General features: G+C 43.7%; 1 protein-coding gene across 1 annotated transcript in view; it reads right to left on the reverse strand.

The window, feature by feature from the left end:
• Positions 1-410: 410 nt before the first annotated feature.
• PINX1 (PIN2 (TERF1) interacting telomerase inhibitor 1) overlaps positions 411-15,059 on the reverse strand; it is a 61,411-nt gene continuing 46,762 nt past the window's right edge. Inside the window, exon 7 of the mRNA XM_020896681.2 lies at positions 411-1,100. Within this exon, the coding sequence (XP_020752340.2) occupies positions 630-1,100 (471 nt within the window). The 3' untranslated portion in view covers positions 411-629. The remainder of the gene's footprint in view (positions 1,101-15,059) is intronic.

The raw sequence follows: 15,059 nt of genomic DNA on the forward strand, positions 1-15,059 counted from the left end.
GGCCTCCTGTGAGAGCTGGGAAGTTAAACTGTCTTCACTGTCACCTCACTGCTTCCAATCTGCAGTCGTGGGGAAGAAGACCTTAAAATACATGCTGTCACTGCTCAGTGGGACAGTGAGCATTAGCGCAACTTTCCCATCACCACCAAACCAGACCAAAGCAACTCTCTGATTTGGGAATGTAATCATATAAAACCGACTTGGCAGAGACGCGTGGGTTGGCTATAGAACAAAAACTCTCTGAATGCCTTTTAATCCTTTAATTAGACTAAGTCCTTCAGAAGCGAGCACAGTTCATTGTCACTGAAGGAAACCAAGAGCAAATACAGACGGTGAGAGACACACACGCGTGTGTGCATATAACGCTGTGCTCACACGGAGGTGAATAAATGTGCCAAAGGACTCAAGAGTCTAGTGAGAAATTTATTTGTCTGCGACAGCCAGGACTTGGAAGATCGAAACGTTCTGGGAATAGGATTTGGGAAAACGTGGTGCGGGCGAGACGCGGCAGGGGCCAGGCATGTCGGAGGCGGCGCGGCCCCCCGGGTGAACCCGGCTGACGCCTGGCTGGGAGTCTGTCCCGGCAGCGCCCCGACACAGAGGAGCTGGGAGGCGCTGCTCCAGAGAACTTAGGTGGAAGCTTTCTTCTTTTTCTTCCTTCTCACTGGTGTTTCATCCAGCGTCCTCCCCATTGCTGCCTCCACCTGCTTTGGTCCCCTCTCCTTTCCCCTCCTTTTCTTGGGCTTTGGCGGGGAGTCCTGCTCGTCGAGGGGCCCCACGCGACCCTCTCCAGCCCCAGCTGAAGCCCCAGGACTCTCGTCCCAGCGAGGGTCTCCCAGCTCACATTCCACTTGGTTTCTCTTCTTCTTGGCCTTAGGTTGGATGTCGTCATCCACATTTTTATCTTTTGCCTCCTTCTTTCTCTTCTTCCCCCCTTTCCTTTCCACTGGGGTCTCTGAAGCCTCGGGCCCTGCAGCCACGCCTTGCGCCTTGCTCTTCCGCTCCGCCATGCGCCTGGCGAAGTACTCGTGGATGGTGAAGGCGCTGGTGGTCGTGCGGGAGGTGTCCGTCTCCTCCGTGGCAGACGGGCTGGGGTGGTCCTGGGGTGGGGAAGAGGGAAAAACGGTTATTTACCAGCTAATTATGCCTCACCACATCCAGGAGGCCTCCGCCCGGAGCCCCACACACTTGGCAGCCCGGAGACCAGGCTAGGGGACCAGGTCTCCCCTCCTCTCCTCCTCCTTGCTGGCCAGAGCCGAGCTGCGCAACACGGAACAAGGCGGCCAGATGCACCGGTGGAGGACTGCACAGGGCGGGAGGCCGGACAGGAAGACGCTAACTTCACGAGGTAGACGGCAAGTCACCTGGACGGAATTCTGAATGAACAGCTCCTGGGCAACAACACGATAAATGGCAACAAAAGTCCTGGAGGCTCAGAAACAAAGACCCCGAAAGCCCGGAGCTTTGTGGTGTCACCAGGACACCTCCTTCGGCTCGCTGTGGACACACAGGCTTTTGTGCCCTGACCCACAAGCTTAGAAACCGCGTGTATGCAAACCCCAGAAGCCACGCGCCAACCTGGGCCTTGGTGTGTCCAGGGCACCTTCTTTTCCCCGCAAAGGCAAAGCGTGGCCCTCCGGCAGCCACTTGGGGGAGGCGCCAGGGCTGGGAGACAGGAGACGTCCCCTCCCGCCCCCAACTACCGTGACCGAGACACTCAGGCTGTGTCTGTCCTGCTTCTAGATGGAGGAACTACTCACTCGTAACCACTGGGATTAACTGCGGTTTATATTTTAATTTTAAATAAATATACTCCCAGCTGTAAAGCTTGAGAAGAGAAAAAAAAACCCTAACTTAATAGGTTGGGGGAAAAATTAAATGCTAGTATCATACCATATAGGTTGTGGCTGGCTGGCAGTAAGGAGATGAAAAGGTGTGTGTAAAAAAGGAAGTAGCTTCAAGTGGAAGAATATAAGGACTGTGTTTTAAGTCAAGTCAGTGTCTGGAATAATTTTGCCCACAGTCTTTTAAAATAAGCCATTAAGTAATTAAGCTAAACTTAGGTTTTTATAATTACCTGGGTTCTTCCTTCATATTCACTTATTCACAGAGGAAGAGATTGGTTGTCCAACCCTTTCCATGTTGGAAAACAGTTTTCTAAATAAATCCATTTCCAATTGGAGTCCACAAATTATTCTGAACTTGGTGGGCAAAACTCTGTTCATGCAGCTGTCTTTATTACAACAAACACATATAACTGAACTACATATTTTCTTGTTACAGCAACACTCCAGACCCAACTCAGTGGCCTCCAGCCTGAAGCTCTGACTGACTCAGTATTATTTCAGTGGGCAATGGGATTTTGAATGGCCATCACCCCAGACAGCTGTCACCAAAGATACCTTACCAACAACAGCAAACTTATTTGATCAACACAAACCTAATTTTACTCAGGGCTAAAAACACAAAATCATGTAGTCAGTTTTTTAAACTTCAAAAGGTAAAATGTAGAACACCTTTTACCAAGGTGGAATAAACCAACTGAACTTTTTAAATGTTATCTATCAAAATAAATAAATAAATGTTATCTATCAGTATTCGATTTTGCCTGGAAGCCCAAGAAGTAATTTTGAGGAAACTTTAAAATTAGCTGCACAGGAGCCAAAAACAAGGTCACTTTGTCTTCTGGTTCCTCAAATGTTGAAAAAGATCTGAAGTTTTACAGAACAGGATGAAAAATCTTAAGACTCTCTTGATCCCAGCCAATCCCAGTCTCATGGACAAGAAAGGTCCTGCCTTTCATGAAATAAGGGCACACAGCCACACACAGCAAGTCTGTATGAAGGCGGCCTGTTTATATAAAACAGGGCTTATTTAGTTTCACAGTATTAAAGGAGTTTGTTTTATGTGGGCCAGCTCCTCTGGAGCGTCTCTGTGTCTTAGGAGCTCAAATTCAAGTCATATCCTATGGCTCCTTACCTTGTTCACTCATTTATTACCTTCGGAATTCCTGCTTTTAACAGTTAAATCACAGGAACTAATTACTGGTATTAATCACACTTTTAGTTACTAGAAAATACAAGATCATTTTTGAGTCACTTATTGAATTCAGCGGGCCTTTCTAGTCCCAGAAAATAACTCTGCTCATAATCAACTCCTCTGGTGATAAGGATTTTGATAATCACGGGCCACTGCACATCAAGCTCAGCAGGGCATGGAGACAGGCCAGAGGTGCCGGCACCCAAACGCTATTGATCCCGAGGAGAGTGGGCAAGACAATGACTTTCGGGGAGAGCTGGGGAATGCTGGGGCAGCCTCCCACACTCCAAGAGCGTATCTGATTTAAAAACCACGGACACGAAGGAGGGACAGGTTGCAAATCTGAATGCTAGGAGCAAGGAAGGGCCTGGTCTCATATTTCATGCTTTTACAGATCCAATACCCAATTTTACTGCAGTGATTACAATTCTTGTTTCTATATTCTCAGCCACAAATGTGAAAAATGCACACTTGTTCAAGAAAACTAATACTTTTCATAACTGGTTGCTTCTTCAAAGTAAGTAAGTACTGAGAAACGCGCTAGATACTTTTTAGTATTGAAATAGAATCTACTCGCTTCTTCCCAGGTTTCCACTAAACACATAATGCAACCTCAAAAAAATAAATTCTGTAATGTGACTTACACTACTTCATAAACTTTCAGAATCCCAATTTGCTAGCAGCATTCTAAAAATGAGTAAAGTAAGTTTACAATTAACTGGAAAACTTCCTGTTTCATACAAAATACTAGCAAGGGACGTATGGCTAACTAATGATTTTACCAAATATTCGATTAACCTCAGGGATCTAGGAAACCTCTTCTTTTAAAATTCCAATTCCTGCTATTAACTAACGGAGAGCCTTAGATAAATCCCATAACTTCTCTGGGTCTCAGTTACTAAGCAAGTAAATAAGTAGATTAGATTCAACTTGAAAGTCTAAAGGCTACTGAACTCTGAAACGACGTTCAGGGGCAGCCACTCCCCTGGGCCACCGAGAGCAGAGGAGGGAGAGGGAGGCCGGAGAAGCAAGGAGCAGGATGAGCTCGGCTCAGAGAGGACGAGTACCCCAACTGCCAGATCAAGATGCAGAAGTGCCAGCAATGCACTCACAAGTCCACGCACAGAAAAATGTTTTATACCAACCACCTGCCAGAGAGCAGACCTAGTAATCCACTTAGGAGAGCAGAAGGGCCCAAATGCTATTTGCACTGAATAATTTGTAAGAATACATTTAAAAGAATTAACACTATATATTAGAAGCTAAAATCAATAAAAGCAAGAAACTGGGGTTGACTATTAACTGGAATATGAATCTATTTTAAACTTACTTCCTGGAAATCACTCCAATGTTTCTAAAAAAAGGTGGTAAGAAGCTGTAACTTTTAAAATAACAATCCCATTTTGTACTTAAGGGTTGCTTTGGTTTTTTTAAAATTATTATTATTTATTTATTTGGCTGCATCTTGTCTTAGTTGCAGGCTTCCCAGGTGGCGCTAGTGGTAAAGAACCCACCTGCCAACATAGGTAGACATGAGATGTGGGTTCGATCCCTGGGTCAGGAAGATCCCCTGGAAGAGGGCATGGCAACCCACTGAAGGATTCTTTCTGGAGAATCCCATGGACTGAGGAGCCTGGCAGGCTGCATGCAGTCCATAGGGTCGCACAGAGTTGGACATGACTAAAGCAACTTAGCACACACACAGTCTTAATGGAGGCATGCAAAGTGTTAGCTGCAGCATGTGGGATCTAGTTCCCTGACCAGGGATCAAACCTGGATCCCCTGCACTGGGAGCGTGAAATCCCATTAACAGAGGAGACTGGCAGGCTACAGTCCATGGTGTCATAAAGAGTCGGACACAACTGAGCAATTGAGCACACACACATCCCACAATCATCTCGGGTGCCTGAGAGATGCCCGTCACCTTTTCTCAGAGGAGGCTGTCCTTTGCTTTTGTTAGGCGCTCTCTCTAGAGGCTGGCCAGTTCAGTGAGCCATGTGCTCAGGCTCTCCTGGGTTCCCTGTCCTCCGTGCCACTCACACACCCAATCAGATGGATTAACATTAAAAGGACCTAATAAAGAGGGTTCTCTTTATTATTCTCAGAAGACTGTTGTTAGTAATGTTTGAGGCGGGGAAACAGAGCAGTCTGGATGGAGAATTTAGAGAGAAATTTAACGGCAGATGCACCTTAAACCTAAAATCTTACCACTTGTGATAAGCTTACAGTCCAGGATGAAGTTTAAAGGCAAAATTTAGCAGCTCAGCCTTTCTCATGTGTCACGGCTGATTTTAAGTGACAAGATGATTGAAGCCTTTTGATTTCCACACCAAGACACAGAGATCACGGTGCAACAGTAATCCTTCAGTGAGCTTTTCTCACTGAAAGGAAAAGCAGACACCAGCGCTCCAGGGTGATAGACTCGGCAGTGGGGTCATTAGCTGTGAGTGCTGTGGCTTGTGATGAACAAAAGCTCACTCCCACCCTGGCCTGTCGTCAGCTTGCGCTGGATCCGTCTGGGAAGAGAGTTAAGAGAGCTTGGCAAGTGATGAGTTCGAAAGAACACTTGGCATATTTTCTAAGCTTTCCAGAGGGACAGTTCTGACAAACACAAATTAATTATGCCTTGATGTCATCGTGGGAGGTAGAAATTGCACCCATCCACTTAGGACAGTGATGAATTCAGGTCAGAAGCGATTTCATGTCCCATCAAGAGGAGGGCAGAGCTGACGTGAGGGTGGTGCCTGACTGTGGGGGCACGAAACGCTCTGCCGACAGAGGGGGTGGAGGACGCTGCTGGGGTCATCCGCTGTGTTCCCTGCAATGCTCTTCAGACCCTCCGTCTGCAGCCGCAGGCATCACTTCCTTAAAGATCAAGTACAAAAGCGCCTCTCCCCAGAAGCTGGTCCCTCGGGGAACAACCTCTCTTGTTTACTACCTGTGACTAGCAATTTGCTACTTTTACCTTCTGGTCTTGTACAGTCTGCTTTCTAAGCATCTTCCCATGGAAACTGTAAGTCCCCTGAAGGCAGGAACCATCGCTCTTTCGTCTGTAGCACAGCCTGTCATGAAAAGCAAACACATGGTGCGGGCTCCAGGGAAGCACCAAGCCCGGCAGATGAAGGCTGTGACGCGCTCCCACCACCCCCACTGCACCGGACGCTCTGTGTCTGCTGGCTCAGGGCCCCCAGCAAGGCAGGCAGGGCTAATGACTAGAAGGTGCATGGAAGAGCGGGGAGGAAAGACAGAGCTGGCATTCTGAGGCGGCTGTTCTTCCTGCAGGATGAAACCGTGCTCCTCTCATCAGATGCCACCTTGCCTCTTGGGGCTACTGCAGGTACATCCCAGTGCCTTTTTAATGTGATCAGCCAATTACTCCCTGTGGCCCTGAGCAATGCACAGTTCTGCCAAATGATCCACTCGTGTCTCCTCTGTCTGTTATTCCACTTGTTATCACACCACCTTCCAGAAAATTAGGTATTAATAAATCAGCAAAATGAGGTGGTGCATTGTAGGGGTATTGTCACAGGCATGATGTGTGGTGAGCTGAACACAAGCAATAAAATAACCTGCGCGGTTTAAGCTAACTGTTCTTGCCATCAAAAGAAGAGACTGGAAAGCAAGAGAGTTCCAGGGTACAGAGGCAAAGGTAGAAGACATTCTGAGAAGACCAACAGTCGGGTCAAGTTCCACTAGAAGCCCCACCTTGACAGCAGGGTGTTAAGGTGTAGCCTGCAGGTTGTCTTGAGCTGATCACACAACTGGTGAAGCTGCTGACTGCAGGCAGTCATCAAAATGGTTTGTCTCCAAAGGTTAAGCTCTAAAGTGATCAACACGCTGGTTAGAAAACGGACAGTGTGACTCTGTCGACACCTCTTCTCTTGCCTTCTATGGCATCTTTTTGGTTGCCACATGAGTGAAAACAGTGTTTCACTGACAAAGAGCTATTTCTGCACTCACAAGAAGTTTACACAAGTGTGAAATCTTGCGTGTTTTGTTTTTGTTTTTTTTTTTCAAGATTATCATTCACTGACATCTGGAGTTAGGCTAAACATACAACGTCTCAGGAAATAACCAGCCTTGTGGAATCTGCCTGGAAGACACAATCACTTTCAGGTGGGCAAGTATCCTAAGAGTTAAAAACAAATACAAGACTCTACTGACCAGAGGGAAGGTTTGATTTGAAGAGGGGTTAAAAATAAAAAAGTACAATGGGACTAGAATTATGCAGCACCTCTTAACTTTATGTGTGTGTGTGTAATGTGTATCTGCTCATGCAAACAGGTTCTAGGGGCCTGTGCAGGGGTTCCAGGAAGGCTCGAGTTCTCTCTCTCTTTTTTTTTTTTTGCCGCAGCACACAAAATGTAACATAAGGGACATGTGACATCAGTTCCCTAACCAGAGATCAAACCAGTGCCCCTCATTCCCATGTTGGAAGTGCAGAGTCTTAAGCACTGGACCACCAGGGAAGTCTCCAGGAGGGCTCTGTCTAGAACAGGGCAAGCAGAGAACAGCCCAAGGGCCAAATCCAGCCGCTGCAGATCTTTGCACACCTCACGGTGTGCTAAGAACAGTTTTTACATTATAAATAGTTCAGGGGGAAAAGAAAAATCAAAGGAAGACTATTTCATGATATGTGAAAATTATGTGAATTTCAAACTTAAATAAAGTTTTGAATTTCATCAGAAAAAAAAATTGTGGCAATGTGTTTTTTCTCCAGTATATAAATAAACTAAGTAACTAAGGTAAGTGAATACCTGCTGAATGAATGAACTGATTGTGAAATATAATCTGCTATTTGGAAATGTTAGATGCATGTGAAGTACATACACACACACATGCGGAGTTGGAGGGCTTGAGGCTTCGATGAAGTTCTAATTTCAGTCTCTTGCTACTTTACTGAATTATACTGGTGAGTGCTAGAGAGGGCCGCTATTTGCCATTTGATTTCTGAAAGACAAGGAAGAAGTTTGGTTATGAAGTGATCTGATGTTAAAGAGAACTCACAACCCCCTGTAAGCAGGCAGACACCTCTCTAATGTTAAAACGCTGGAACACTGCCTGGAACCTACAGACTCAGAGAAATGAACTGGACATCTCAGAGAAGATAATGGGAACTGGAAGAGACAAAGTATCTTGCTTTTCCCTGGACAACAGCAGAGAAATACAAATAATGCCAAATTCCTCATAGGAAGGTCAACACTAACAAAGCTGTTCATTTTGTTTTTCCACTTGCCTCATCAGCTGCTCAAATGAGCTCTCATTAAGAAAAGCCAACATAAACATATTTTAAAAGGATGGTTCTCTATGACAACAACTCCTCTCAAGTAACTGACATCAGAGCTCCTGATAAGAGTCATGCAGCCTCTGGGGAAAGAAGAAAGGAGCAGGTTTTCCAGCCTCTCTGAAAGGTCTCAAGGCTTGGAAAGTTATAGTGATCCGTGTGGCAACAGCTCACAACACACTGGCCGTTACAAGATAAACGAGGCTCCTCCAAAGCTAGAAATGATCAATGTGACATAGGTACCAACTGCTTTGAATGAAGCCTAAAAATAATCCAAGTTGACTGTATTTTATAATTCTAGGTCAACTGGTTCCGTTCCCTGCTCTCTGGAGGCAGGACAAATAGCTTTGATAAGTGGTTGAAGGCTTGTGCCGGGACCTCCAAAAGCAGACACAGCAGCTAACGAAGGGTCTGTCTCCTCCTTCCTTACGCCACCGACTTGAAATTTGCTTAAGAATCATAACAACTCAAATTTAGGCCTCTTATTATAGAAAGCATAGCATCTTTTGAAGATGTTAGAGAATCTAGTATTTTGAAACAAGGAATAGAATATGAACAGTTATTTGGAAGAGTCACGATTATGAAGAAGAGAAAGATAAATTAATTTAGGTGAACGAAGTTATTATTAAGTCCTCTCCCTCTGTTCTTGTGTACTATGTAAGATTAATTATCATATAGACCTCTTTTTAAATTTTTTACTGGAGTAGAGTTGATTTACAATGTTACGTTACTTTCTGATGCACAGTGAAGTCAGTTTTATCTGTGTGTATCCACTGTATATATATGTGCATCCACTGTTTTTTAGATTTTCTTCCCATATAGGTTATTACAGAGTACTGAATAAAGCTTCCTGTGCTATACAGTAGGTTATTATTATCTATTTTAAATATAGTAATGTGTATATGTCATTCCCAATCTTCCAATTTATCCCCTCCGCCCCATAACCACAAATTTGTTTTCTACATCTGTGATTCAACTTCTGTTTTGTAAATAAGTTCATGTGTATCATTTCTTTAGATTCTACATATAAGTGATGTCATACTTGTCTTTCTCTGATTTACTTCACTCAGTATGACAGTCTCTACTATAGACCTCTTTTTAATTGACCAGAAATTAAAATAGCAAATGAAAATATTTCTAAAATACTTCGAAGAGTAAATATGGAAGGGCAAAATAATTCTGTGTTTAAAGGATATTTAAGGTGCCTCAGTGGCACCTTCTTCCTGCCAGTGCAAGAGACACAGCAGATGTGGGTTTGCTCCTGGGGTTGGTAAGATCCCTTGCAGGAGGAAATGGCAACCCACTACAGTACTCTTGCCTGGGAAATCCCATGGACAGTGGAGCCTGGAGGGCGACAGTCCACAGGGCTGCCAAGGGCCAGACACGACTGAGCACACACGCACAAGTTAGTAAGAGTAAATTAGACAAAATTCTGAAGTCATTGAGTCATGCAATAAAAGTAAATTATACAAAAAAAAGGAGAAAGAGACTGAGGACCAAAAATGTGGCCATCCAGCCCTTCCTGGAGCAGCTAGTGGCTACCGTTTACTTGACCAGGGCCGGGGCCCAGAAAGGAGCTCCCACCTCGGGGAGACACACAATTTAAAAAGAGCCGGGGGGAGGGGGGGAATGGTCTGAGATCTCATGTAAGTATTCTTACCACAATAAAAATTTTTTTTAATAATACATCAGGAGAATTTATTTTTTAGGACAGAAACTAAACAAGAAAACTAACTGCAACACAACTTCATTCAAAAAAACCTCTAACCAATTAAACTGAGATTACAATTTCAGAGAGTTCATAAAAAAAAAATTATTACTGCTATTAAATATATAATCCTTCTCTTATACATTATCATACATATAATGTAAATATATAATCTCTTAGTTTCATATAAACTATAATTTTATTTTATAACCAAAACATTATTAGGGAGAAAGAACAAGTAATATCCTGCCTCCCTGTTTGTTCACAATCCTAAAAGTTCCTAAAGCAAGAGCTGCCACTTGTTTGTAGACCCCTGACTGGCTCAACTCAATGCCTACAGAACAGCACTTCCCAAACTACCAAAGGAGAAGGACCATTTTTTTTTTTTTTTTCTTTTTAAAATCTCCAATCCATTGCTGGCCAAGATTTTTGTTTAAAATAAAAATAAAAATTACTAGGAAAACAAAATTTCAAAAAGACACATAAAACACAAGTTCCAATTTCTAAAACTTAGTATCACACTATTATAAAAGTTTCTAAATGCTTACTCTCAATTTCTTGCCCTGTCACAGGCTGGCCATACTTTGAGTGGCACTGGTATAAAATATTCCAAGGAAAGAAAGGTGCTGAGTTTGGTACCATAGAAATGGCAATGACCTAGGTGTCAAGAAATCTGTCCTTTTGGACCTCAAAGCAAATCGTTTGCAAAACAAGGAAGGAGGGCTACTCAGTGACTTTCTTTAAACACGGTTTTAGCAGTGTGTGCCTTTCTCCAAGCGAAATCCTGAACAGAAGGTTAGTGTGTAGCACCCGAGGGGAGCTGTGGCTGAGGCGTCGCTGGGGAAACCCAGAGCTCACACACCTCCCCTCCCCTGGTCAGGCCCCTGACAAGCTCAGTGCTCTATGGAATACAGTTTGAAGAGCAACAGCTATTGCTAAGGCCCGTTACAATTTTATGCTCATTGCAGCCTAGATAATTTCACAGCACTCAGGACTTAACAGGAGGCTAAGAAGCTTTCAAGAATAAAACTGGACATTTACCATTACCTAATAAGTACAATTCTTAAGTGTTAATAACTTTTGGAATTCCAACAACTGGCTGTTTGTGAGCACTGGCCAGTGACCAATGTCTTCCAAAAGTGGTAGCAAAGTACCAAACCTGGTCTCTTCGATAGTGTAAAGTCTTAAGCTGCAAACTAGACGCTGAGGGTCTAGATGACTGCGGATGAAGTCAAGGTTGACCGCCTCCTACCTAGCGTGGCTCCAAAGAGGACCCAGAGGAGAAATGGTTAACTCGTAGACCTGCATCACCAGTGTCCCACCAGTCACTTCAGACTACAGCAAGACAAGCAAAGTGCCGCCTCACTAGCCACTAGCTGTGCCCTAACCCAAAGGAAGGTTCCTCTTCATCCTATTTTCATTACAGCACAGGATGGAGATCTCAGAGAGAATGTGATTTCTACTTTCCAGCCAGAGGGAGCAAAGGAAAAATGTATCAATATTCCACTCCTCTCCTCCAACACTGGGCCATCTATGTGTCGATTTCTTAATATCACAAAAGCTTTTAAACCTTTTGTTTGATCTGTCAACAAACAAAAAGCCAAATCTAATCCTTTCAGGCCAAACCTACGTCCTGGCAAAAGTCTAACCAAACAGCCCAGGGACTTGCAGCTCTGGCTGTTTAGGTAGCCCTTTCCCTCAGCCCTCGCTGCTTTTCTTTCCTTCTGCTTTTTTTCATTTGTGTCTTATTATGAAGTTATGTTTGTTGATCTGGAAGACGACACACATTTTTAGTGGTACTAAAACAATCTTCAAAAAAGTGATGACCCACTTTCTCCTTTCTGGCCTTACAGAAAGTAGAGGCAGGCTCCCAAGCCCTGTTTGAAGTCCTTGCTGCCAGGAGATGGTCGGTTTATGTCTCTTGTCTGAGGACAGGAAAAGGACGCACTCTCGGCACCGTGTGCTGGAGAGAGATAAGACCAGAGATTTCTGTCCTCGGCACCTTATCAGCTCTTCCTGCTACTTTCCAGAGTGGAGAGCACCATGACTGGCAATAAACTAGCCTAAGCAGGGGCTGGGTGGCGGGCAGCTTGGGGATTGGAGGGAGGGAGGTAGGAAGGGGTGCAGAATGAAGAAAAGATGTGAGGTTTGTAATATATCTCAAAATGGTTTGGTCCAAATAAAATTGCCTTAAAAAAAAAGTTACAAATACCCATATTTTACATCTCACTTTGCTAAAACTGCAGCAACAGGGGTAGACGTTTTTATAAGAACTTCCTCTCTGGTTGGAATGCATTACCACCTTCCTTGCTCCGAGCCCTGCCCCTAACTGCTTTGTGCTACTGGCTTCCGGGCACGTAGCACAAGTCTGATCTGCCTGTCTGCCTGTCGATGTTCTGCCTGGCGGGGGAGGGGGAGGGATGGGGGGCACTCGGCGGGAGGCCTGTGAACTAGAGGCTGCAGACAGAATGGTTTCTATGGGCACATGTCCCTCCACTTATTTGACTTCTAAGTTAATTTTTCTTGGAGTCCAGTTGCTTTACAATGTTGTGTAGGTTTCTACTGTACAGTAGACGTGTCTTCATTTAGAACCAGTGTTTCTTTTGGGGCTTATGTGCGAGCATTAAGAGCTGCACAGCCTGACCAGTGGGATAACCAGGTAAAGAAGAAAGACCTTGGAATCAGGCACTGTGCAGAATTTAAATAACACAAGTGAGTAATTTACAACATAAGAGAATAAAAATGGAGAATATAATCAGGAATCAGTAGACAAATAACAAAATTAAAATTTAAGAATGCAACTTCTAAAAATAAAATGAAGGCTTCCCTGGTGGCTCAGTGGTAAGGAATCTGCCTGCCAATGCAGAAGACACAGGTTCTATCCCTATTAAGCCCATGCACCACAACTACTGAACCTGAACTTGAGTCCGGGAGCCACAATAAGCAAAGCCACTGCAATGAGAAGCCTAGCACTCCAACTAGAGAGTAGCCTCCATTCCCCACAACTAGAGAAAGTCTGCACACAGCAACGAAGACCAAGACAGTCAAAAATAAATAAATAAAATTCTAAAAAAAAAATGAAATGAACTTGATTTTGCAACCAGTCAACTGAATCCTTTTACAGAACAAAATTCCAAATGACTCTGAAACACTGTAATTTGAATGTACATAACCTAATAGATGTACCATAAGGGACAAAAAGAATTGCCAAAAATAATTTTTTAAAAACACCTCAACCTATTTTTTCTTTTTTTTGATAATCAAGTTATTGATGTTATTCTGTGACTACTATATATTCAATGGGAAATAAGCAAATGAAGAATGTGTCATTTAAATGCTTTTATTTCTAGAATTGAGAAATTCCTAGATTTCTTACTGTGGCTAAATAAAAATAAAAGATTAATGACATTAAGTCTTGTGGTCCTGAATTTGAATGAACAATGTGAATATAAACTCATGATATACTTTATCATTCGAAAAGGGTTGTGTCTTATTTGTTTAAGCATCTGTCATTCAATAATGCTCTTGGATGGCAAGGAGAAATATCTGAATTAAGAAGAAAAAGGAATTGGAAGTGTCTGGATCAAGGGAACTAGAAAGGAAGAAAGCAATTAAAATAATGTTACTCAGAAGAAGAATGATGAAATAATGAGAGATTATACTGCAGGGAGTTGTGACCATCCCTGGAGCCTCTTTATACATAGCCTGTTATACAGTATTGGCTAAATTAGAAGATCCAGGCTGAGCCTAAATGACTAGAAAGCGGGCTCTGAAGTTCACTTGTAACTTCAACTCAAAGACAGCTGCTTTTATCTAATAATTTGAAGAAGGTGCCTCCAAGATATCAGCCTAGTAGTCCTAGATTTTTCTTGGGATCTCTAAAAAGGAGTCTAAGATACACAGTAACCAATGATAATGTGTCATACATCATGATTAATCCAATCCCAAGGAACTGGGGCCCATTAAAAAACAGAATAGTGTGAATGCCAAGCTTTTGCCTTCATAAAAACATATTTATCATGGTAATAAGGAGGAAGGGCTGGGATGAGCATGGGGTGTGATAATCTAAAATTAGGTGACTGATTTAACTAAATGAATAACGTCACTGTTTTAAAAGTACATCACACACTTTTTAAAAAGAATTTCTTAGGATCACAAAGTAAGCAGGTAAACAACGTCCAATCTGAAACTTTAATAATTGTGGAATAAGAATTAGATGACTATCTAAAACTGACACTCTGTTATAGGCCTCCTTTTACTTATTTAATAACTTCATTTACTGACTTCTGGCTGTGCTGGGCCGTCGCTGCTGAGCACGGGCTTCCTCTAGTTGCGGGCAGTGGGGGCTACTCTCCAGTGGTGGTGTGCCGGCCTCTCACTGCAGTGGCCTGTGTTGCGTGGAGCAAGGGCCCCAGACGCACAGGCTTCGGGAGTTGCAGCTCCCGGGCTCTATGGCACAGGCTCAGGAGTGTGGCGCACAGGCTGAGTTTCTCCGAGGCATGTGAGATCTTCCTGGACTAGGGATTGAACCTGTGTCTCCTGCACTTACCACTGAGCCACCAGGGAAGCCTATAGGCTTCCTTTTAGAAAGAGCACTGGCAAGAATGCTCAGATCGTACTTAGGGAAAGCAGCTTCCCCCGGTCAGCTTCCGTGTTTGAAACCCCATCTAATCTAGGTTACAGAAATCCAGACATAAAATGCAAAATGCATTTTAAGGCTGATTAAATTATCCAACCAGTCCATCCTAAGGGAGATCAGTCCTGGGTGTTCATTGGAAGGACTGATGCTGAAGCTGAAACTCCAATACTTATTAAATTATCCAACCAGTCCATCCTAAGGGAGATCAGTCCTGGGTGTTCATTGGAAGGACTGATGCTGAAGCTGAAACTCCAATACTTTGGCCACCTCATGTGAAGAGTTGACTCATTGGAAAAGACCCTGATGCTGGGAGGGATTGGGGGCAGGAGGAGAAGGGGATGACAGAAGATAAGATGGCTAGATGGCATCACCGACTTGATGGACATGAG

The sequence above is a fragment of the Odocoileus virginianus genome, chromosome 18 (genome assembly GCF_023699985.2).
Source record: "Odocoileus virginianus isolate 20LAN1187 ecotype Illinois chromosome 18, Ovbor_1.2, whole genome shotgun sequence".
Classification (NCBI taxonomy): domain Eukaryota; kingdom Metazoa; phylum Chordata; class Mammalia; order Artiodactyla; family Cervidae; genus Odocoileus; species Odocoileus virginianus.